The 26,110-nt window shown below is 40.5% G+C and overlaps 1 protein-coding gene across 2 annotated transcripts in view; it reads left to right on the top strand.

Moving 5' to 3' along the window:
• The window catches only part of LOC138962990 (S-methylmethionine--homocysteine S-methyltransferase BHMT2-like), a 71,929-nt gene that overhangs the window by 42,292 nt on the left and 3,527 nt on the right, over nucleotides 1–26,110 (top strand). For both annotated transcript variants that reach the window (XM_070334964.1, XM_070334963.1), the window contains 3 exons: nucleotides 23,114–23,225; nucleotides 25,270–25,448; nucleotides 25,916–25,997. In XM_070334964.1, the coding sequence (XP_070191065.1) occupies nucleotides 23,114–23,225; nucleotides 25,270–25,448; nucleotides 25,916–25,997 (373 nt within the window). The remainder of the gene's footprint in view (nucleotides 1–23,113; nucleotides 23,226–25,269; nucleotides 25,449–25,915; nucleotides 25,998–26,110) is intronic.

Genomic DNA, 26,110 nt, shown 5'->3' with positions numbered 1-26,110 from the left:
GAGAATGCGTCATACTCATTCAGCTATTTCCTTGTTCATGATCGAAGAGAATAGAAAGTTCCTAAACAAAAAAATCTTTGGAACTTTAAGCAAAGGGTTCTCTGAAGTTTCAACAATCTTTTCAATATATTGCCTTGACCGGGGAAAGATAACATAGATGGGTAAAAGCCGGCAAATATTTCATGAACTGATAAACGTAAAATTGACGGGTGTACGCCAGCAAATATTGTATGGACTATAAAAGGAAGAACAGTGTTCTTGTTACGGCGATGACCTTAAAGGTGATCTCACAGAATGTTGTTTGAAACCCAACAGAAACAAATAAAAACAGAAACAAACAAGTCGCGTAAGGCGAAAATACAACATTTAGTCAAGTAGCTGTGGAACTCCCAGAATGAAACTGAACGCAATGCAACGCAGCAAGACAGTATACTCGTAGCATCGTCAGTCCACCGCTCACGGCAAAGGCAGTGAAATTGACAAGAAGAGCGGTTTAGTAGTTGCGCTGAGAAGGATAGCACGCTTTTCTGTACCTCTCTTCGTTTTAACTTTCTGAGCGTGTTTTTAATCCAAACATATCATATCTATATGTTTTTGCAATCAGGAACCGACAAGGAATAAAATGAAAGTGTTTTTGAATTGATTTAGAAAATTTAATTTTGAAAATAATTTTTATATATTTAATTTCCAGAGCTTGTTTTTAATCCAAATATAACATATTTATATGTTTTTGGAATCAGCAAATGATTTAGAATAAGATGAACGTAAATTTGGATCGTTTTATATAAAAAAAATTTTTTACAATTTTCAGATTTTTAATGACCAAAGTCATCAATTTATTTTTAAGCCACCAAGCTGAAATGCAATACCGAAGTCCGGGCTTCGTCGAACATTACTTGATCTGTATGTGGGCAGCACACGTCTTCAGATGTCTATGAAAAGATGTATGAGCAACTGCAGAACTAAAACGTGCATGATATTATGAAGCATCGATTAGAGATAACTATTGCGAGCATGACCAACATGAGAAATCATGTTTTTGACAGTTTTGAACTGCCAAAATTAAGTGAGGACATGGAGTTTATCTTTTAAGCATTGCATGGGGTTCTAGAACTGTCCGAGGGGGTATTGGGAGATAAGTGTTACCATACATGGTGTACCTCAATCAACATTAGACATTCAGTGACTTGAAAACAGCCCTTACAGGCATGATTAGCGCGTTTTGCATGGATGATTGCGTTCATGTCTTTGATGAATTTGTCTCGACATTGCGCGTGTGTAACTTCACAACGAAGGGGTTAATTTGTCCAGTACTTTAAGTTTAGGAAATAATTTTTATGGTCATAGTTGTTGTGCAAAAACTTCAGTTCGACCATTTTACACAGTTTTGAATGTTTATTTATTTATTTATTTATTAAGGAGATTTCTATAGCGCTAATATGTTGGTAGTATTTTTTTCGACCGAGTTATCTCTATTCGTTGGGCAGTTTTGTTTGTCGGACAGATTTTTCACACAAATGACCAGGAAACCGGATTACGTAAGCCGCGTCAGCTGTTCCCTTTGTAAAAGTCAGCGTAGCTCGAGAACGGCATTGGAGTACTTTCGGTGTTCTTTACCTTGCCCAAGAAACAGCGCATATGACTCTTTGAGTATACTTCACAAACTCGAGTTGTGCTTGGTTTGATCATAAACACTATCTAGTCAAGGACGTCGTAAAATGGCCCTCGGTCAAGTTTTCACCGAGAACTATTTTATGATGTCCTTGACTGTTATGTGTTAGTCGGCTTAGAATATGCGCGCAGGCTTCAAAGTTTTGATCCATTCGATTATCTCAACAGACATCCTTTGATTGTAAAGTTAAATGCGGGCACATGATGGTTTAACATACTTAACTTGAAAGTTTCCCGCTGTGGTAGATTTTTATGGTGGTTGTCACACAGGCAGCGACGGCTTTACTGGTCGGACCCAGTTGTGCTGAATGAATCTAGGGGTCATGGTCGAGGCCGTGTTTATCGTCCGGGTTAAAGAATTGAATTGGCATAAGGTTATATTTGTCCATATAATCATACAGGGTTGCAAAGCGGGTTAAGTTTGAAGTACATTTTACGAAGGTGTGCTCTATGGTAATTTCGCTGCCACACTCGCAGTTTCTTTTGAAAACGGAACAATTGAGGCCTTTGGTACGGGCCCTTCTTAGAATGCGTAATAGGGCTGGAGGGAGTTTAGGAAAAAAGCCCCATTTGATGTATTTCATGGGGTCGTTCTTGTGTGTGCTGTTTAGTTTTGTAAGTAAAAATGCGTTTTGGAAGCATGGATTTTAATTCTATTTTAGTTTCGTTAAAAAAAAGATAAAACTCAGGACCACCTGTTAAGAGGTTTAAAAGTGACAACATCGTGAGAAAAATATAAATGGTATTCTGAGATGGAGTAGCCAATATTAATTTCGGTTGAGGAGGAAATGGCAGCCTTCTTTGCTGCAGTGTCGGCTAGATCATTTCCTCTTAGGTTAGTATGCGAGGGAATCCATATTAGGTCTAGGGCCGTGCCTTGTAAGATTACTTGATGCAGTTGTGCGTTACCTCGCTTTTGCCTTTAATGACTGACTGAATGACTGACTTTGGGGATTAACGTCCTCTGAGGTAACTAAGATCTATTTGGGAACATTTACTGTGATACTGTAAGAGGAGCAAGAAAAGAAAAGAAAAAAGATTTAAAACAAAAATAGGGGATGAGGGGGTAGATGGGGGGGAGGGATGAGACCATGAAACTAGTTTTTAGAAGTTATGCAATAAAACATTTAAACATTGTAGGCTCAGACCACTTCGCCGTATTTAATCTTAGACACCGTACGTTATTAGACCCGAAAGTGCAATACTTAAGATGCTGGTCCGCTCAAAGCACTGTTGAAGCAACAATTTGTCTTTTGGTCGCAGATAAGGACATACTCTGTCAAAACATTTGAATGTATGTCTGAAGCATGACTAAACGCCCCGAAGGGCTCCGTCTAGTAACTCTATTTTTGATATCGTTTTTTGTGTTTTTTTGAGCAATTTGCAATGAGGTCACCCATCATAATAAGTTCCATACGCCATCTTAGTGAAACGGAGGCATTTTGTATCGCTGATTTGATTTACAAACTGCTCTTGCAGCGGATCATTTGATCGGAACTAAATAAGTAAAGTGAAAATTGGTAAATAAATATATAGATGGATAAATCAGAAAACAAGATTGCAAAACATAAACACGCTCATAAAACATGTTAGTTTCCACTATTGCCGTGAACAAGTTCTCTGCAAAAACATCGAAAGTCAAATACTGTTTTCGCCTCTGTTTCTACTTGTTGTTGATTTTTTACATTAATTTTAATCAAGTCTTGTAGATTTTATCTTTGAAATATATTTGCTTTGTGTTTTGTAACAGAATTAACTATGGTATTGTGTTGCTTAGTACTTGATGCATGAATTGGCGTCTCGCAGAATTACACGCCTCTAAGGAAGGCCTGGCAACAGGTCGAAAATTTGGGCTGCCACTTGAAATTCTCTGTTAGGCTTTTCTTTTCCTTGATTTTGTTGAAATCTCTCTCTCTCTCTCTCTCTCTCTCTCTCTCTCTCTCTCTCTCTCTCTCTCTCTCTCTCTCTCTCTCTCTCTCTCTCTCTCTCTCTCTCTCTCTCTGCCCCACACGCACTAACACACACTGGGATGCGGCAAATTGGGTAAGGCAGACTGGGATACAGCAAGATGGGAGAGGCAGGATGGGATGCCGCCAACGCATCTAGCAGTGCAAATTCAACAAGGGGGGGCGGGGGCGTTCTTTTAAATCAAGTTTTGCCCAGTTTTGGTTTTGCCGGTTTTGGTAATCCTACATTCCTCCGTGCGACAGCGGACTAAATGCGCATTAAAAACTATTTAGATGTTTTGCTTAAATTTTGACTTGGAGCGAAATAAATTAAAACATCTTGTTCGTTGTGCTTTTGTTTTAAATTAAAGCGTATTCCATTTTTAAATTAAATATCACTTGCCTGTTAGCTCTTTATTGTCGTTGCAATAGTTGTATATACTTGGAAGAAAAAAAGGCATACAACAAGACATTCATGGCAGCCAAATCAAATATGAATAAGAGACCTTCCTCCCTTGTTACGTTTTTCTGACAGACGACTCAATTCGTCACCAAAGACTTGTTATTGGCGCCACAAAGCAAAGAACTAACCCTTTTTCCTCCGGCGAGTATGACTCCATGGCGTAACTCCACACACTCAAATTTGTTCAAGTGGTCTGTATTCCCAATGGGTAGGGAAACCTGCTTAAGTGTGCCAGGTAACGTGTCACTATTTCAAGAAAACATAACACCACAAAAGCTTCTTGCGTGATTGAAGAATTACTCAAGCGAGCGATAAGTGTGTGATCACATCCGTTCTTACCCCAGGACAGCTTTAGAGAATGCGTCATACTCATTCGGCTATTTCCTTGTTCATGATCGAAGAGAATAGAAAGCTCCTAAACAAAAACATCTTTGGAACTTTAAGCAAAGGGTTCTCTGAAGTTTCAACAATCATTTCAATATATTGCCTTGACCGGGGAAAGATAACATAGATGGGTAAAAGCCGGCAAATATTTCATGAACTGATAAACGTAAAATTGACGGGTGTACGCCAGCAAATATTGTATGGACTATAAAAGGAAGAACAGTGTTCTTGTTACGGCGATGACCTTAAAGGTGATCTCACAGAATGTTGTTTGAAACCCAACAGAAACAAATAAAAACAGAAACAAAAAAGGTCAGACATTTAACGTAAGAGTTTATAATAGGATGCTTCGAAAAACATATTGAATTAGTTATACATGTATACATCCGTTAAAGGCTTCTCGGTACCGTAAATATAAAAGAAGGCGAACATTCAAAGAACTATTGAGGTAGGGGTCTAAATCAAACGTAACTTTTGTTCTTAGCCAATATATACATTCAACATGTAATATACATGCCAAGCGTTTCAAGGGTGCTGCCTGTTGCTTCTTTCAGCATTTGTTGAACATTTATTAACACTGTTTCTACAAGTAGACCCAAATTGATTTAGTCGTAAATTCTAATACAACGTTGTTGTTTTTTTCTCTACTGCATTTTACGTTTGACAAGAAACCTGATTTAGACCACCCAGATACGGTATTTGCAAAATATTTATCTCTTTTATATATTTTTTTCAAAATTGTTGTTTATGAAATCGAAAATCACATCGAAAAATGTCACTATTCGATGTTCCCTCACTTAATCTGGGTGTGAAGGGCTTTCTTGAAGCAGACACCGGGGCTTGCTAAACGATTGCCGCTTGAGCGGAGGGGAGTCAAGCGTGATTAAGTGCCTGGCCTGCCAATTGACACCTACCGGCGAAAACACACAATGGGCCACAAGGAAGCTTTCTTTTGTCGGAGAACAAGGAAGAGGCATGCTGGCTGTCTCTGGATCATATGTAGACTATGTTTGAATATGTCCGAGTTTGTTTATGTTTGAGAAGGAGTACGCACAAGACAGACAGACAAGCAAATAACATATAGACACATAAATAAACAATCTAAGTAGTAAATGGATTTATGCTGATCTGTATGTGGGCAGCACACGTCTTCAGATGTCTATGAAAAGATGTATGAGCAACTGCAGAACTAAAACGTGCATAATATTATGAAGCATCGATTAGAGATAACTATTGCGAGCATGACCAACATGAGAAATCATGTTTTTGACAGTTTTGAACTGCCAAAATTAAGTAAGGACATGGAGTTTATCTTTTAAGCATTGCATGGGGTTCTAGAACTGTCCGAGGGGGTATTGGGAGATAAGTGTTACCATACATGGTGTACCTCAATCAACATTAGACATTCAGTGACTTGAAAACAGCCCTTACTGGCATGATTAGCGCGTTTTCCATGGATGATTGCGTTCATGTCTTTGATGAATTTGTCTCGACATTGCGCGTGTGTAACTTTACAACGAAGGGGTTAATTTGTCCAGTACTTTAAGTTTGGGAAATAATTTTTATGGTCATAGTTGTTGTGCAAAAACTTCAGTTCGACCATTTTACACAGTTTTGAATGTTTATTTATTTATTTATTTATTAAGGAGATTTCTATAGCGCATAACTAAAAGCACTCTGCGCTTTACAAAATCACAAAGTATAAGCACGCGCAAACATACTATGATTAAATAGAACTTAGCTTAGCAAGACATACTAAGAACACTAAACATTTGAGTTCATACAAAAATAGAGAATTAAATTAAATACTGGACAAGCGATTTAACTGCAATGGGCTATTTCAAATACAAACGTTTAGTTAACAATAAAAGGCAGTGCATAAAACTCCATAATCCTAAGAGGGTCAAATAAATAAGAAACATAAGACTAGATAGTGTCTGTAAAAGAAGCCTTTTCTCCAACATTTGTTCCAAAACACACCCCCGAATGATTGTCGATGACTCGAAAGCTTTCCTATCTTGTGATTGCCTTGAATCTAGCTGAATCTAGGGGTCCTTAACGTCCTCACAGGAAATTTTCCTTTTAGGGACATGAGTTGATGATACGCTAATTAAAAATAAAAAGGAGGGAAAGAAAAGGGCAAGACCAAGCAATCCCGACCGTGATAGGACCCCGGCCCCGCTCTCCGTGAATAAGGGAGGGGGTGGGGCAATAAGAAATATACATTAAGATCCTTGTAAGAGGAATATTAATAATTTTTCTTTGATATGCGTTGACTTCCTAGGGGAAGGACCATTAAAAACGTGGATTTTAATTCAATTTTAGTTTCGTTAAAAAAAAAGATAAAACTCAGGACCACCTGTTAAAAGGTTTAAAAGTGACAACATTGTGAGAAAAATATAAAGAACATGCGCAAACACGTAATACTGATCTTCTATAGGGTAGTAACATTTGGACACATCATTTTATTTACGCACGCATGAGTTGCTATACGGCATTTACTCATTATAAATAGGATAAAAAGATAGGGTTAAGAGATCTATCTGCATTGTCAGTCGACCTCCCCGCCACTACAATAGTCGCAGGGGAGGCGACGGCACATTAGCAGTATTAACTGAGAGAGAAAACAGCTATCCTCTCGTTTATATAATCATGTTTTTAAGTTTATCGTGTAATCCGGAAACAGGAGTTTAAAACCATCAGGAGGAGAGGAACAAAAAACAAAAAAAAAAAAAAAAAACCACGCCCGCGAGGTGGGGCAATGCCCTTCGCTCCCTGCGAGCTGTGTGTCCCCTTTGTTTAAGTTAAAACCGTTGACAAATGACGATCATGTGTTTATGCTGGCTTTATTTTAGTTTGCTCCCACTTTAGGGAGTCCAAAATTACAAGGGACTTACAGTGATTTTTTAATTGTGAGAATTTCCTCAGACGACAGATCTCTGCTCCCCGCGAGAGCGCTGAGGGCCATGAGGTAGGTGTCTGGTTTAGGGACGGACACTTTATTTTTTGTCACAAAACAGTAGGTATCCGTTAATAAGTTGATGAGAGCCTCGGGGCTCTGCTTCTGCCTAGCAGTCACCATAGAGGTGAGGCAGAGCTCTAGGTAGCCTCTCAGGTCTTTTTCTTCTGTTTTTTTGGGTTGTTATGAACACAGAGTCTCTGTGACTATCGACTTTTTTGAAGACTTCTGCTGCCAGTTCCCTTTCCTGTGAAGGTTTAATGTCTCGCTGTTTTTGTTCCAGGTCGGTTTCGATCTTTTTCATTACTTTACTGTAAATTTGATTGGCCACTGAGGCGACAAATTCTTCTTGGTTAAATGGCTTGTCTCTTCCCTTAATTGTTTAGTGGACTCTGTGCAGTGCGGTGAGTGCCATTGTCCGCCTTCTTATGGTTTGTTTTGACTGAGCTTTTCACCAGGGGTGAGGGGGGTGTTTACCTTTGTCGTAACGGCCGTGGCGAACGGCATTAGCGTATCCAGTTTGGGGGGTTGAGGTCTTTTGGGGAGCATCCAGTTGAATCTAGCTACAACTGCTTTGTGTTTAATAACTATTATCATGTATTGAATCCCGTGGTCTTTCTTCGGGGGATGTGGGGGGGGGGGGGTGGTGGATAATATGTTGGTAGTATTTTTTTCGACCGAGTTATCTCTATTCGTTGGGCAGTTTTCTTTGTCGGACAGATTTTTCACACAAATGACCAGGAAACCGGATTACGTAAGCCGCGTCAGCTGTTCCCTTTGTAAAAGTCAGCGTAGCTCGAGAACGGCATTGGAGTACTTTCGGTGTTCTTTACCTTGCCCAAGAAACAGCGCATATGACTCTTTGAGTATACTTCACAAACTCGAGTTGTGCTTGGTTTGATCATAAACACTATCTAGTCAAGGACGTCGTAAAATGGCCCTCGGTCAAGTTTTCACCGAGAACTATTTTATGATGTCCTTGACTGTTATGTGTTAGTCGGCTTAGAATATGCGCGCAGGCTTCAAAGTTTTGATCCATTCGATTATCTCAACAGACATCCTTTGATTGTAAAGTTGAATGCGGGCGATGGTTTAACATACTTAACTTGAAAGTTTCCCGCTGTGGTAGATTTTTATGGTGGTTGTCACACAGGCAGCGACGGCTTTACTGGTCGGACCCAGTTGTGCTGAATGAATCTAGGGGTCATGGTCGAGGCCGTGTTTATCGTCCGGGTTAAAGAATTGAATTGGCATAAGGTTATATTTGTCCATATAATCATACAGGGTTGCAAAGCGGGTTAAGTTTGAAGTACATTTTACGAAGGTGTGCTCTATGGTAATTTCGCTGCCACACTCGCAGTTTCTTTTGAAAACGGAACAATTGAGGCCTTTGGTTCGGGCCCTTCTTAGAATGCGTAATAGGGCTGGAGGGAGTTTAGGAAAAAAGCCCCATTTGATGTATTTCATGGGGTCGTTCTTGTGTGTGCTGTTTAGTTTTGTAAGTAAAAATGCGTTTTGGAAGCATGGATTTTAATTCTATTTTAGTTTCGTTAAAAAAATCAAAAAGCCAAATCAAATATGAATAAGAGACCTTCCTCCCTTGTTACGTTTTTCTGACAGACGACTCAATTCGTCACCAAAGACTTGTTATTGGCGCCACAAAGCAAAGAACTCACCCTTTTTCCTCCGGCGAGTATGACTCCATGGCGTAACTCCACACACTCAAATTTGTTCAAGTGGTCTGTATTCCCAATGGGTAGGGAGGGGGGGGGGGGGGCATGAAACCTGCTTAAGTGTGCCAGGTAACGTGTCACTATTTCAAGAAAACATAACACCACAAAAGCTTCTTGCGTGATTGAAGAATTACTCAAGCGAGCGATAAGTGTGTGATCACATCCGTTCTTAATCCAGGACAGCTTTAGAGAATGCGTCATACTCATTCGGCTATTTCCTTGTTCATGATCGAAGAGAATAGAAAGCTCCTAAACAAAAAAATCTTTGGAACTTTAAGCAAAGGGTTCTCTGAAGTTTCAACAATCATTTCAATATATTGCCTTGACCGGGGAAAGATAACATAGATGGGTAAAAGCCGGCAAATATTTCATGAACTGATAAACGTAAAATTGACGGGTGTACGCCAGCAAATATTGTATGGACTATAAAAGGAAGAACAGTGTTCTTGTTACGGCGATGACCTTAAAGGTGATCTCACAGAATGTTGTTTGAAACCCAACAGAAACAAATACAAACAGAAACAAAAAAGGTCAGACATTTAACGTAAGAGTTTATAATAGGATGCTTCGAAAAACATATTGAATTAGTTATACATGTATACATCCGTTAAAGGCTTCTCGGTACCGTAAATATAAAAGAAGGCGAACATTCAAAGAACTATTGAGGTAGGGGTCTAAATCAAACGTAACTTTTGTTCTTAACCAATATATACATTCAACATGTAATATACATGCCAAGCATTTCAAGGGTGCTGCCTGTTGCTTCTTTCAGCATTTGTTGAACATTTATTAACACTGTTTCTACAAGTAGACCCAAATTGATTTAGTCGTACATTCTAATACAATGTTGTTGTTTTTTTCTCTACTGCATTTTACGTTTGACAAGAAACCTGATTTAGACCACTCAGATACGGTATTTGCAAAATATTTATCTCTTTTATATATTTTTTTCAAAATTGTTGTTTATGAAATCGAAAATCACATCGAAAAATGTCACTATTCGATGTTCCCTCACTTAATCTGGGTGTGAAGGGCTTTCTTGAAGCAGACACCGGGGCTTGCTAAACGATTGCCGCTTGAGCGGAGGGGAGTCAAGCGTGATTAAGTGCCTGGCCTGCCAATTGACACCTACCGGCGAAAACACACAATGGGCCACAAGGAAGCTTTCTTTTGTCGGAGAACAAGGAAGAGGCATGCTGGCTGTCTCTGGATCATATGTAGACTATGTTTGAATATGTCCGAGTTTGTTTATGTTTGAGAAGGAGTACGCACAAGACAGACAGACAAGCAAATAACATATAGACACATAAATAAACAATCTAAGTAGTAAATGGATTTATGCTGATCTGTATGTGGGCAGCACACGTCTTCAGATGTCTATGAAAAGATGTATGAGCAACTGCAGAACTAAAACGTGCATAATATTATGAAGCATCGATTAGAGATAACTATTGCGAGCATGACCAACATGAGAAATCATGTTTTTGACAGTTTTGAACTGCCAAAATAAAGTAAGGACATGGAGTTTATCTTTTAAGCAACAGGTCGAAAATTTGGGCTGCCACTTGAAATTCTTTGTTAGGCTTTTCTTTTCCTTGATTTTGTTGAAATCTCTCTCTCTCTCTCTCTCTCTCTCTCTCTCTCTCTCTCTCTCTCTCTCTCTCTCCCTCTCTCTCTCTCTCTCTCTCTCCCTCTCTCTCTCTGCCCCACACGCACTAACACACACTGGGATGCGGCAAATTGGGTAAAGCAGACTGGGATACAGCAAGATGGGAGAGGCAGGATGGGATGCCGCCAACGCATCTAGCAGTGCAAATTCAACAAGGGGGGGGGGGGGGGGGGGGCGTTCTTTTAAATCAAGTTTTGCCCAGTTTTGGTTTTGCCGGTTTTGGTAATCCTACATTCCTCCGTGCGGCAGCGGACTAATGCGCATTAAAAACTATTTAGATGTTTTGCTTAAATTTTGACTTGGAGCGAAATAAATTAAAACATCTTGTTCGTTGTGCTTTTGTTTTAAATTAAAGCGTATTCCATTTTTAAATTAAATATCACTTGCCTGTTAGCTCTTTATTGTCGTTGCAATAGTTGTATATACTTGGAAGAAAAAAGGCATACAACAAGACATTCATGGTAGCCAAAGCAAATATGAATAAGAGACCTTCCCCCCTTGTTACGTTTTTCTGACAGACGACTCAATTCGTCACCAAAGACTTGTTATTGGCGCCACAAAGCAAAGAACTCACCCTTTTTCCTCCGGCGAGTATGACTCCATGGCGTAACTCCACACACTCAAATTTGTTCAAGTGGTCTGTATTCCCGCCAATGGGTAGGGAGGGGGGGGGGCATGAAACCTAGCTTAAGTGTGCCAGGTAACGTGTCACTATTTCAAGAAAACATAACACCACAAAAGCTTCTTGCGTGATTGAAGAATTACTCAAGCGAGCGATGGGTGTGTAATCACATCCGTTCTTACCCCAGAACAGCTTTAGAGAATGCGTCATACTCATTCAGCTATTTCCTTGTTCATGATCGAAGAGAATAGAAAGCTCCTAAACAAAAAAATCTTTGGAACTTTAAGCAAAGGGTTCTCTGAAATTGACGGGAAATATTTACTGATCGGATCCAGTTGTGCGTTACCTCGCTTTTGCCTTTAGTGACTGACTGACTGACTTTGGGGATTAACGTCCTCCCCACAAGTTTATTTTTGAGTTTTTCCGTCATATCCTTTTTTGGTTTCAGCGGAAAAGGAAGCTTGCTGGTTCTTAAAAGAGAATTGTTGTCCAAGTAGTGCACGTTTGGTAGCTTTAGTTTTTAAGCTAAACACATATCTGTTCGTTCTGAGTTCTGGCGGACAAACAAACAAACAGCCAGCCAGCCAGCCAGCCAGCCTGCCAGACAGACAGACAGACAGGGAAACAGGCAGACAGGGAAACAGGCAGACAGGGAAACAGGCAGACAGGGAAACAGGCACGCACAAAGGCACACAGGCAGGAAGGCAAGCAGGCAGACGGACAGACAGGCAGGAAAACGGGGAAACAGGCAGGCAACGGTGTAAAAACGAATAAAAATAGGCGAGGAGAGCTGGTAAAGGAGGAAAGGCAGCGCAGAGAAGTGAGAAGAATTAAAATATGAGTAAGTGGGGGTATTTAAAAACAGGTATCGTACTTTTTCCCTATTAAGTATTTTGAGTGACAAAAAATGCAAGCTTGTTCTTGTGAAGCGTGCATTATATATCTCTCTCTCTCTCTCTCTCTCTCTCTCTCTCTCTCTCTCTCTCTCTCTCTCTCTCTCTCTCTCTCTCTCTCTCTCTCTCTCTCTCTCTCTCTCTCACTGCGACTATTATGGTAGGTGGAGATGGAGGGGGGGGGGGGGAGGCCGACGGACAATGCAGATAGATCTTTTAACTATACCATGTTATCCTCTTTATCATGAACAGATGCCGTATATCACAGGATACATGCGTGCAAGTATAAAATAATGTGTGTGTTTGATCTTTATATCCCGGCCCTGTATCCCTATAGAAGACGAGTATTACATGTTTGCACACTTTCTCTATTTTTCGCACAACATTTCCCTTTGAAACTTTTTAACAGAAGGTGGTCCTGAGTTTTAGCATCTTTTTTTTTTTAAATGATATATGAATTAAAGATAGTCTTTTAATGGTCCTTCCCTTAGGAAGACAACACGTACGAAGAGATTATTACAACTACTCCTATTCAAGTATTTTAACGTATACCTTTTAATGCAACCGCGAGAGTGGGTCCCGGGCCCCAGTCATCAGAGTCTGGCTTGCTCGGTCTTGCCTTTTTCTGTTCCTTCTTTTCCTCCTTTTTTTGTGTGTGTTAGATATCATGAAACCCCAGTCCTGTCCTTTCGAAGCCTAAAACATATGCCTGTAGGACATAAATACTTTTGTCTTGTCTAATACAAGGCGGAAAAGGGAAGAAGCGGGAGGGGGGGGGGGGAGGGGGGGGGGGGGCGGAGTAGTGGTAGGTGTCACGAAATGGGATATATGTCTGTGAAAAAGGAACATTTCCTGTGAGGACGTTTAAGGACCCCTAGAGAGATGTTTATTATTATGAACATGCTCGTGCCACCCACGCGCATTTTCACGCTAGAAGCCACAAAAAAAAGTTTATTTCATGTTGATTAATCACATTACTTATGAAAGTCTTATGTTTGCTCGTGCGCACGTGTGTGAGTGTGGGGGGGGGGGGGAAATATTAAACAGCTGTGCTTTCATGTCAAACAGAGTTTGATCATAATTAAGCTTTAAGCCCGCGGGAGAAACAGACGATACTACTGCACGTATGGTTTGATATATGTCGGGAACATTTTTATGACTTGTATAATTTGACTGATCAGGCAAAGGGATTACGCGAAACCGACTCAAGCCTTGTTGAATGTTAAAGAATTCAAGCATGCCGAAGTGTCTGTACGGGCCTGAGGAAAAGCACGTTCGGTAATCGTTTCATGTCCAATCCTAAAAAGTGTATGGGAATACTTTATGCATAACATTCGGGTGGGTTTTTTTTCCGAATAGAAAATATATAATACATCCCTGCGATTTTATGGAATAACTCTGTTAAGTGTTTTTGTTATTGTTGCCAGAACAGCATGATCATATTCTGTAAGATAAAATCGGTTATTGTTAGTTTGTTTGTTTCCTTTTGTACACAGCGAAAACAAAATCGAATAGAAATTATACATCCATGCATTTTTCATGGAATAACTCCCTGAAGTGTTGTTGTTGTTGTTGTTGTTGTTGTTGTTGTTGTTGTTGTTGTTGTTGTTGTTGTTGTTGTTGTTGTTGTTGTTGTTGTTGCGAGAACAGCATGATAATATTCTGTGAGATAAAATCGGTTTTTGTTAGTTTGTTTTATTTTGTACAATAAAGATATTAAACATTGTTCGCCAAGATTTAATTCATGGTCTTGCCTATAGGACTAGGTGACAATGGCCGCAAGCATAAACGTTGTTTTGACCACGAGTTGAGAATCATCCAATACAATTGACACTGGACATTTGACGACGCTACAGTGGTCGACACGGGGAGCATCATAAACACCGCCCAATTGGATTGCATGACTTGCCGGTCCTGCAGTGATGTCGTTCTTATCGGCTATTGGTCAGTGGATTTTGAGAGCGCACGCGCCAGGCAATGTGTTCATATGATTGGTTAATACACTGACACGGTTCTCACCCCTTTGAGAGGTCGTGCCCTACATAAAGTTAGTTCGTTTCGCAAATTAGCAATTGTCCGCGAGATAATTCGAGGTTGTGAGACTTGTTTCTGGGAGGAATAGCAGAAAGGCAAGACAATAAAGGTGAGTGATTTTGATTCTATTGATTGTGCCTATGATTAGGTTAGATTGAATAGATTAGATTGTGCAAGCAGGATTCCACCATGGAATACATTTAATTTATATGAGGGTTAACGTTGTCTGCACCATCTCAGAAAAAACTATCATATTTTTGGTTTAAACAAAACTTTATTCAATTTTAATCATGACAAGAACAATGCATGGATGATTACATACTCAAGCATAATGCTTATTTTAAGCAATCATAGTAATTACAAAACAAAGGTTAGCATGATGGCAGAATAAGTACATTAGCTCCTTTCAGGAAACGAAAAACATATCATATTTTTGACCTAAATCTGTGGGTCTAAAAACATCATCTCGGTTATAATGTAGTATATAAAAGCCTAAAACATGTCACATTTACAGAACACAAAAAACAAAAACAAAATAATTTCGCTAATATTTTGCGTGTGATATTTTCAGAGTGTGATTAAACAAGTTAGTATGACAATAAATCGGAAAGACTTAGTTATCGTACAGTAACAACATGTCATTTAATTACTTGATTTTGGCATAGTTTCGGAGCAGTTTTGAAAAAAATTATTGCATGAGTTCAGTCCCGTTTTCAGGTCTAAATCGTCAGAAAACTTTCCCAAATGTACGTACGGAATTTCAAGTGATTTGAGACATTAGGTCTGCTATTTTTTTTCATGTCAGAAAAGTTCTGAAATTGACAGTAGTTTTTTGCTGACCCATCGAAACAATTTAATTTGTTGACATCTTCAAGTACAACAACATGCGCCACATACTCACATTTCATGTACACATTTAATCAGACAAGGGTGGTATGAGGATTTGAACGCGAAAGTAGTTTTTGAGAAGTTGACTCATTCAGAACGCGCGCTGAGCGCAAATGTCGGCGTACGCCTAGCAAAACTCACTACTGAAACGCTTAACTGATCAATGGCTCTTAAAAAAGAAATTTCGAAGAATTTGTGTGTGCGTTTGAACAAGTGCGCTGTGAACAGCTCTTGTTAAAACTGTATTAAGTTTATGGGTAAATGGAGCTTTCATTTTTCCAAACGCATGCTGATTTTAAAATGCTGTTCTGTTCTGACTGGGTATATCTTAATTTGTATGTCACATAACAGCAGACCTAACATCTTGAATGATTTGAGATTCCGTGTGTATGTTTACGACATGTGTTAGCACAAATCACTGAAAGATTAAAGACAATGCGTAAACGAGTTACTCAAACGTACAATTTTTGGTCTCATTGCCCGCTAAAACGGCTTCACAAACTGCCTGTTATGCACTCTGAGAGGATTCAGCATGCTCTAGAGTCCATGTTAGACACGATATGTGAACAAAACTGACTGTTTTGGATGGAGATATGATTGTCCTGTCTATATAATGACATGCTAAACATGTTTCGATTTGTTGTCGATTTGTATCGCGGGAAAATTGATTTTGCGAAATTGTATGGGGAGGGGGGGGTGTGTGTCTGTGTTGTAGGTTCCACTGTAGAGACACTACGTCATGTAAACTCAATCTGAACAAGGTAGGGGAATCAATGGCTGTTTCAGTCATTTTTATATGACTTGATTTTACAATCAACAGCCTCATCAGAAAGATGTGCCATCAAACGCATATGTATAGTTTTTTGTTATGACGCTTAGTGTAGGGGAAGAGCTCCTATTATGGACCGGCTCCTAATATGGACCACCTCCTGTTTTGACAAACTAACGACGCTAGAGCGCTCACAAAAGTTTTATTCGCTGTAGTCATGCACTCTCTCTGGATAATTGCACATGTAAAAACAATTGCAGAAACACATCTTAAAACCGTTAGGCTGTTTCTCTTTTTATATTTAGTCAAGTTTTGACTAAATATTTTAACATCGAGGGGGAATCGAAACGAGGGTCGTGGTGTATGTGTGTGTCTGTGTGTCTGTGTGTGTGTGTAGAGCGATTTAGACTAAACTACTGGACCGATCTTTATGAAATTTGACATGAGAGTTCCTGGGTATGAAATCCCCGAACGTTTTTTTCATTTTTTTGATAAATGTCTTTGATGACGTCATATCCGCTTTTCGTGAAAGTTGAGGCGGCACTGTCACGCCCTCATTTTTCAACCAAATTGGTTGAAATTTTGGTCAAGTAATCTTCGACGAAGCCCGGACTTCGGTATTGCATTTCAGCTTGGTGGCTTAAAAATTAATTAATGACTTTGGTCATTAAAAATCTGAAAATTGTAAAAAAAAAAATACAAATTTATAAAACGATCCAAATTTACGTTTATCTTATTCTCCATCATTTGCTGATTCCAAAAACATATAAATATGTTATATTCGGATTAAAAACAAGCTCTGAAAATTAAATATATACAAATTATTATCAAAATTAAATTGTCCAAATCAATTTTAAAACACTTTCATCTTATTCCTTGTCGGTTCCTGATTCCAAAAACATATAGATATGATATGTTTGGATTAAAAACACGCTCACAAGCGGTGGACTGACGATGCTACGAGTATACGGTCTTGCTGAAAAATTGCAGTGCGTTCAGTTTAATTCTGTGAGTTTGACAGCTTGACTAAATGTTGTATTTTCGCCTTACGCGACTTGTTTTTGCATTTAGTCAAGTTTTGACTAAATGTTTAACATAGAGGGGGAATCGAAACGAGGGTCGTTGTGTATGTGTGTGTGTGTGTGTGCGTGCGTACGTGTGTGTAGAGCGATTCAGACCAAACTACTGGACCGATCTCTATGAAATATTACATGAGAGTTCCTGGGATTGATATCCCCGAATGTTTTTTTTTTCCTTTTTTTTTTATAAATGTCTTTGATGACGTCATATCCGGCTTTGCGTGAACATTGAGGCGGCACTGTCACGCTCTTATTTTTCAACCAAATTGGTTGAAATTTTGGTCAGGTAATCTTCGGCGAAGCCCGGACTTCGGTATTGCATTTCAGCTTGGTGGCATAAAAATGAATGAATGAGTTTGGTCATTAAAACTCTGAAAATTGTAAAAAAAACTTTTTTTTATAAAACGATTCAATTTTACGTTCATCTTATTTTCCATCATTTTCTGATTCCAAAAACATATAAATGTTATATTTGGACTAAAAACAAGCTCTGAAAATTAAAAATATAAAAATTATTATCAAAATTAAATTTTCAAAATCAATTTCAAAACACTTTCATCTTATTCCTTGTCGGTTCCTGATTCCAAAAACATATAGATATGATATGTTTGGATTAAAAACACGCTCAGAAAGTTAAAACGAAGAAAGGTACAGAAAAGCGTGCTATCCTTCTCAGCGCAACTACTACCCCGCTCTTCTTGTCAATTTCACTGCCTTTGCCATGAGCGGTGGACTGACGATGCTACGAGTATACGGTCTTGCTGAAAAATTGCATTGCGTTCCGTTTCATTCTGTGAGTTCGACAGCTACTTGACTAAATGTTGTATTTTCGCCTTACGCGACTTGTTTATTATTACAATATTAACAGACCTGGGAACCCAGAAGATGTCGCCGTATTTTGTCTAAAATTACGGTTTGTAGCAAAAAATATGATGACAAAAGTTCTTAGACTACTTTGCTTCACAAGTGCATCTCGAAACCGATCCAGTATATTTAACGGTTTGAATCATGGATGTTCAAATGAAACGTGGAATACACTCTTTTCTTCTGAAAATACGCAAAGTTTGAGAACACTCGAAGTGCAAAACAGAGATTTTGGTTTGAATATATACATTAATTATCATGAAAAAGGTTTTCACATTTGGGCAAACAATTATATTAAGAAATGGTTAAGTTCATTTGTCTTTATAGTGTTTATTCTCGAATATGGTGTGTGCTTTGTGCAGTTGTGATAAGAATTATTTATTTTATTTTAAAATGCAATGCATATTATTTAATTAAAAACCTTGTTCTCATTTCCTTTGTAAAAAACCCCACCTTACCTGAATACAGTAGCTTGTACAGGGTGATTTTCTTTTTATTATGTTTGCATGACAAAGTTAAAGAAAAAAACTTATGCATGTCAGGGAATGGCTACGAAGTAATGTTTCATTTGAAGATCACTTCTGGAAATTTGTGTTGCGTTTTGTGTAAGCATATGCGAAATGATTTTTGTATACATTTATTTGTAATGCAATGTAAAACGTGTACATAAAATTGTGTGGTTTTAATCCTATTCCTTTGTTTGCATTGCTGCCATTTGTCTGAATGCCCTATGGTCTGTCTGCCTGTATTTGCTGTCTCCCCATACACAAAGTCAATTCAATACAGTTCTCTCTCCCTCATTCTCATTCTCATAAATCAGACTCAAACCATCCGATGTCAGGGCCGTGAATGCTACTGACTGGACTGGAGATACTCTTATGTCGCCTAGCGCCATGTATTCATAGCACCGATGCCGTGAATGTGCAGAGCTGCTCTACGGTTTGAACGTCCCCATTTCACTGCTGTACAGCAAACATCGTCCCCAAATACCTGTTTGTTTCTAAAAATCACGCTGGAGGTTGCATTTTATGTAATAACCTCCTGAAACGAGTTTTCACACTTTATAATGGCATTTACCGCTCATTGAAGTTTTAAGAAACTTTCTAACACCTAAAACAATCATAGCACCGATGACGTAATTGTAGCTCTGCACTTTGTGGCCACATACGTCCCCATTTCACTGCCGTACAGCAAACATCGTCCCCAAATACCTGTTTTTCTAAAAATCACGCTGGAGGTTGCATTTTATGTAATAACCTCCTGCAGAGTGTGTGTGTTTTACTGCCTTGCTCTAAAGTGTGTGTGTGGTTCTGCTGAGTGTTTGTGTAATACTGCCTTGCTCTGCTGAGTGTGTGTGTCACCGACTTAGTTGCTCTGCAGAGTGTGTGTGTGTGTGTGTGTAATACTGCCTTGCTTTGCTGAGTTTGTGTGTTATACCGCTTTGCTCTGCTGAGTGTGTGTGTGTGTATGTGTGTTTGTGTTAATTACGGTCTGTCTGTATAATCTTTTGTCTGTCACTCAAGGGTAAGGGGGTGTCCTTAACCTCTCCTTTGTTGTCTCGATCTGTCTATCTGTCTCTGTCGCTCTTTCTGCTCTTGCTTCACATTTTTCTTGTTTTCTCTCTATTCTCAACCTTTGGTGTCTGTCTGTGTGTCTGTTTGTTTGTTTGTCTGTCTCTCTCTCTCTGTCTCTCTCTCTCTCTCTCTCTCTCTCTCTCTCTTTCTCTCTCTGTCTCTCCCCTTCTCTCTCTCTCTGCAGAGTGTGTGTGTGTAATACCGCTTTGCTCTGCTGAGTGTGTGTGTTTGTGTTAATTACGGTTTGTCTGTATATTCTTTTGTCTGTCCGTCTGTCACTCAAGGGTAAACCGGCACGGTTAGCCTAGTGGTAAGGCGTCCGCCCCGTGATCGGGAGGTCGTGGGTTCGAACCTCGGCCGGTGTCACGATTTCATCTTTCGCCTGTGTACATATTTCCCCCTCGATATTTACTCGAGACTGAAATGTTGTTTCCTGGTAAAATTAAGAAGGGAAATTATTTATGGACGAAAAGCATGTCAGCTTCTTGTATGTGAAGAAAATTGGTTGTGAAATTAAATAGATTTCACTCCCAAAATCGAATTCTTCGAAAACGTGTACCGAGTGGTTACGTCCCTTGAGTAAGAAGGGAAACATTTTAGGATGAATCAAATTTCTAAGTTAAATAAAATAATTGGTTGGACAAATTTGGCCCCATGAATGTAAGGTACACAAGGTCGCTCATCAGTACTATCGAAGGGTGTTTTTTTTGTTCAGTGTAGAGTTTATACTAGATCAACGAGGCCGAAAATCGAAATATCAACACGGCGAAAGATAAAAACGTCACACCGGGTCATACCTAAGACTTTAAAATTGGCAATCTAGTGGCTGATCCACATCCCATTTTGGTGCAATCCCATTTTTGCCGCCGTCCCATTTTTTGCCCCATCCCATTTTCGCGACATTTCACAAGCCAAGCGTCATTTTATAAAATTTATAATTTTGAATGATTAATGAGATGAGGATGATTATAATGATGATGCTATGGATTTCCAATTTGGATTGAGACTACGTGACAGGGCATTTTACTAACATGTCATAACAAAAGCGCAACATCCCATTTTGACACCATATCCCATTTGGCCGCCATGCCGTTTCACCGTATTCCATTTATCCCCCATCCCATTTTCGCGACATTTCACAAGCCAAGCGTCATTTTACTACCGTGTCATAACAATAGCGCGTCATCCCATTTTGACACCATCCCATTTGGCCGCCATCACATTTTTTATTTATTCTTCTTGCCAAGCCTCACTATACTACTATACTGCGTTATTCAACTAGGAAGACATTCCGTTTACGCCAAATTCCATATTTGCCACAATCCAAAATGTCGCGAAATAGAGATGGCGGCAAAATGGGATGACGGCAAAACGGCATGGCGACAAAATGGAATGTGGCGCTAGTGGTTTGACACGGTGGTAAAATGACACATGGCCTATGAAATGTCGCAAAAATGGGATGGGGCAAAATGGGATAACGGCCAAACGGGATTGCGCCAAAATGGGACGTGGAGCTAATGGTACATGACATGGTGGTAAAATGACACTTGGCCTGTAAAATGTCGCAAAAATGGGATGGGGGCGAAATGGGCTAACGGCGAAACGGGATTGCGCCAAAATGGGATGTGGAGCTAATGGTACATGATATGGTGGTAAAATGACACTTGGCCTGAGAAATGTCGCCAAAATGGGATGAGAAGAATTGGGATAACGGCGAAACAGGACTAATAGATCCCTTGACTTGGGGTAGTGCGACTCTGTCACTGCTAGCTTTCCACTCGGAGGAAGCGACCGGAATTTCCCAACGATGGGACATCCTAGTAATGAATTTTTTTTTTTTTTCAATTCTTAAAATTAACAGAGTCGCGCTACCCCAAAAGTCAAGGAATTTCGTGTTTGTCCCTTGACTTTGGAGATGACAAGAAAATATCGGGCGCAAAAACGTGATTTGTAAAATTTTTCACAACATATGTCGCCTAGCGCCATGTATGTGATGAAACCATTCATATAGCTCTGCGGGAGCTCTGCACTTTTGGACGTCCCCATTTCACTGCTGTACAGCAAACATCGTCCCCAAATACCTGTTTGTTTCTAAAAAAATCACGCTGGAGGTTGCATTTTATGTAATAACCTCCTGAAATGAGTTTTGACACTTTAGAATGGCATGTAAAATGACACATGGCCTATGAAATGTCGCAAAAATGGGATGGGGGCAAAATGGGATAACGGCCAAACGGGATTGCGCCAAAATGGGACGTGGAGCTAATGGTACATGACATGGTGGTAAAATGACACTTGGCCTGTAAAATGTCGCAAAAATGGGATGGGGGCGAAATGGGCTAACGGCGAAACGGGATTGCGCCAAAATGGGATGTGGAGCTAATGGTACATGATATGGTGGTAAAATGACACTTGGCCTGAGAAATGTCGCCAAAATGGGATGGGGGCGAATTGGGATAACGGCGAAACAGGACTAATAGATCCCTTGACTTGGGGTAGTGCGACTCTGTCACTGCTAGCTTTCCACTCGGAGGAAGCGACCGGAATTTCCCAACGATGGGACATCCTAGTAATGAATTTTTTTTTTTTTTAATTCTTAAAATTAACAGAGTCGCGCTACCCCAAAAGTCAAGGAATTTCGTGTTTGTCCCTTGACTTTGGAGATGACAAGAAAATATCGGGCGCAAAAACGTGATTTGTAAAATTTTTCACAACATATGTCGCCTAGCGCCATGTATGTGATGAAACCATTCATATAGCTCTGCGGGAGCTCTGCACTTTTGGACGTCCCCATTTCACTGCTTGTCAGCAAACATCGTCCCCAAATACCTGTTTGTTTCTAAAAGATCACGCTGGAGGTTGCATTTTATGTAATAACCTCCTGAAATGAGTTTTGACACTTTAGAATGGCATTTAACGCTCATTGAAGTTTTAACAAACTTTCTAACACCTAAAACATTCATAGCACCGATAACATAATTCTAGCTCTGCACTTTTTGTACACATACGTCCCCATTTCACTGCTGTACAGCAAACATCGTCCCCAAATGTCTGTTTTTCTAAAAATCACGCTGGAGGTTGCATTTTATGTAATAACCTCCTGAAATGAGTTTTCACACTTTAAAATGGCATTTAACGCTCATTGAAGTTTTAAGAAACTTTCTAACACTTAAAACAAAAGAGACCCCAAATGCCTGTGTTTTGAGCAAGATGGCATTTTGATACACAGCCGACCCCAAATGACTGTAAAACCACCTATGTGTGTGTGTGTGTGTGTGTGTGTGTGTGTGTGTGTGTGTGTGTGTGTGTGTGTGTGTGTGTGTGTGTGTGTGTGTGTGTGTGTGTGTGTGTGTGTGTGTGTGTGTGTGTGTGTGTGTGTGTGTGTGTGTGTGTGTGTGTGTGTGTGTGTGTGTGTGTGTGTGTGTGTGTGTGTGTGTGTGTGTGTGTGTGTGTGTGTGTGTGTGTGTGTGTGTGTGTGTGTGTGTGTGTGTGTGTGTGTGTGTGTGTGTGTGTGTGTGTGTGTGTGTGTGTGTGTGTGTGTGTGTGTGTGTGTGTGTGTGAACAGGAACAAGTCGAGTGGGCGGCGCAAGGTGGAGCGGACCTGATCATCGGAGAGACCTTCAATGACTTGGGAGAGGCCAAGCTGGCACTCGAGGCCATCAAGAAATACAGCAACGGTATGTTTGTTTGTTTCGCCGTTTTTACCCCGCCATTTAGGCAGCCATACACCGCTTTCGGGGGAAGCATATATGGCATGCTGCGTGTTTTCGTGTTTCTATAACCACTGGACTTTGACATGGATTACAGGATCTTTTCCGTGTGCACTTGGTCTTGTGCTTGCGTGTACACCCGAAGGGGGTTAAGGCACTAGCAGGTCTGCACATTAGTTGACCTGGGAGATCGGAAAAATCTCCACCCTTAACCAACCAGGCGGCCGGGGCCGGGATTTGAACTCACGACCTTTCCATAAGGAGGCCGATCGATGTCTTAGCCACTAGGCCACTGCGCCCGTCTACGTGAGGTTAACCGGAAATACTGTCCACAAATGGGGCGATCTGACACGATTCCTCTCAGCTTCATGACAGAAACACTTATAAAGTGTCAACCCTCTAAAGTTACAGTTGCAAAACTGTCTTCAAACTCGGACTGAAACAAAGCATTACGGTTCAAAACAGTCTTCAAACTCGGACTGAAACAGAGCATTACGGTTTAAAACAGTCTTCAAACTCGGACTGAAACAGAGCATTACGGTTCAAAACTGTCTTCAAACTCGGACTGAAACAGAGCATTACGATTCAAATCTTCTTTCAAACTCGGACTGAAACAGAGCATTACGGTTCAAAACAATCTTCAAACTCGAACTGAAACAGAGCATTACGGTTCAAAACAGTCTTCAAACTCGGACTGAAACAGAGCATTACGGTTTAAAACAGTCTTCAAGCTCGGACTGAAACAGAGCATTACCGTTCAAAACAGTCTTCAAACTCGGACTGAAACAGAGCATTACGGTTCAAAACAGTCTTTAAACTCGGACTGAAACAGAGCATTACGGTTCAAAACTGTCTTCAAACTCGGACTGAAACAGAGCATTACGGTTCAAAACAGTATTCAAACTCGGACTGAAACAGAGCAATACGGTTCAAACTCTGACTGAAACAGAGCATTACGGTTTAAACTCAGACTGAAACAGAGCATTACGGTTTAAACTCTGACTGAAACAGAGCAATACGGTTCAAACTCGGACTGAAACAGAGCATTACGGTTTAAACTCGGACTAAAACAGAGCATTACGGTTTAAACTCAGACTGAAACAGAGCATTACGGTTTAAACTCAGACTGAAACAGAGCATTACGGTTTAAACTCGGACTGAGCATTATTGTTTGAAATCGACGATGGTTCCAAGCTGTCCCAAGTCGTTAATCACGGACTCTCTTGAGTGTTACACTAACGAAAAGAGTGCGTGAAATTCAAACACACATCAATTATGTATTTTTCCTACACGATATCATCCCCCCCCCCCCTCCCCCCGCGGGTTAGAGGGAAGAATTTACCCGATGCTCCCCAGCATGTCGAAAGAGGCGACTAACGGATTCTGTTTCTCCTTTTACCCTTGTTAAGTGTTTCTTGTATAGAATATAGTCAATGTTTGTAAAGATTTTAGTCAAGCAGTATGTAAGAAATGTTAAGTCCTTTGTACTGGAAACTTGCATTCTCCCAGTAAGGTCATATATAATTGTACTACGTTGCAAGCCCCAGGAGCAATTTTTTTATTAGTGCTTTTGTGAACAAGAAACAATTAACAAGTGGCTCTATCCCATCTCCCCCCTTTCCCTCGTCGTGATATAACCTTCGTGGTTGAAAACGACGTTAAACACCAAATAAAGAAAGAAAGCTACACGATATCATAACTGTTCACCCTAATAAGCGAGATTGCAGCAGAGTTTTGACAGATGGAAAAACACACGCACATATACACGCACGCACGCACATACACATACGCACACACACACACACACTGACACGCACGCACGCACGCACGCACACACACACACACTGACACGCACGCACACACACTGACACGCACGCACGCACACACACACACACACACACACACACACACACACACGCACACACACAAACATTTATCTATGGCAGACAGCCCAACTTTAAACAAACGCTTCGATTTTTGAGTAAAACAATTTGCCACTCGTTGTGTTCAGGTCTGCCGGCGGTGATCACGATAGCGTGCTACTTCTTCGACCACACCTCGGACGGCGTCCCCATCCCGCAGGCTCTGAAGGAGCTCGAGGACCTGGGAGCCGAGGTGGTGGGCATCAACTGTGGCCGTGGGCCTGAGACCATGATGCCTCTGCTCAGAGAGTGCAGGAAAGTCTGCAAGGTGAGTGAGATATGGAGGAGGAGGAGGAGGAGGAGAAGAAGGAGCAGGAGGCGGGGGAAAAAAAGGCATCAACTGTGGCCAATGCATCTGCTCGGAGAGTGGAGGGCGGTCTTGAGGCGGGTGTCAAGGAAGTGTTTGAGGTGGAGGAAAATGATGATGATGATGATGATGATGATGGAGCTGCTCCTGCTGCTGCTGCTGATGATGATGATGAGAAGGAGGAGGGGGAGGAGGCGGAGGAGATGGGGGTTGAGGTGGTGGGCATCAACTGTGGCCGTGGGCCTGAAACCATGATGCCTCAGCTCAGAGAGTGCAGGAAAGTTTGCAAGGTGTGTGTGTGCGTGTGTTTGGGAGGTGAGGGTGGGGGTGTGGGACGGTGAAAAGAGAGGAGGAGACAACCGTGAATGGAGGAGCTGAAAACGTGTATTGCATTATTTATACCAAAATAAAAATTAATGTTATTTCAGGGTCCGCTGGCAGCTCTGCCCGTGCCTTTCAGAACCACGGAGAAAGAGAAGACATTCCATTCTTTGACGGATCCTAAAACCGGTAAGCAGTTCCGCAATGAACTTAACATTGTGCTTACATAAATGATCACAAACCTGACCAAATTGAATGATACAGTTGAACACTAATTTGAGATATTTGTACGAATGAAGAGT

This window comes from Littorina saxatilis, linkage group LG3, assembly GCF_037325665.1.
Source record: "Littorina saxatilis isolate snail1 linkage group LG3, US_GU_Lsax_2.0, whole genome shotgun sequence".
NCBI classification, from domain to species: domain Eukaryota; kingdom Metazoa; phylum Mollusca; class Gastropoda; order Littorinimorpha; family Littorinidae; genus Littorina; species Littorina saxatilis.
Note: the sequence above shows the minus strand (reverse complement) of the source record. Positions and strands in the feature narration are given on the sequence as shown.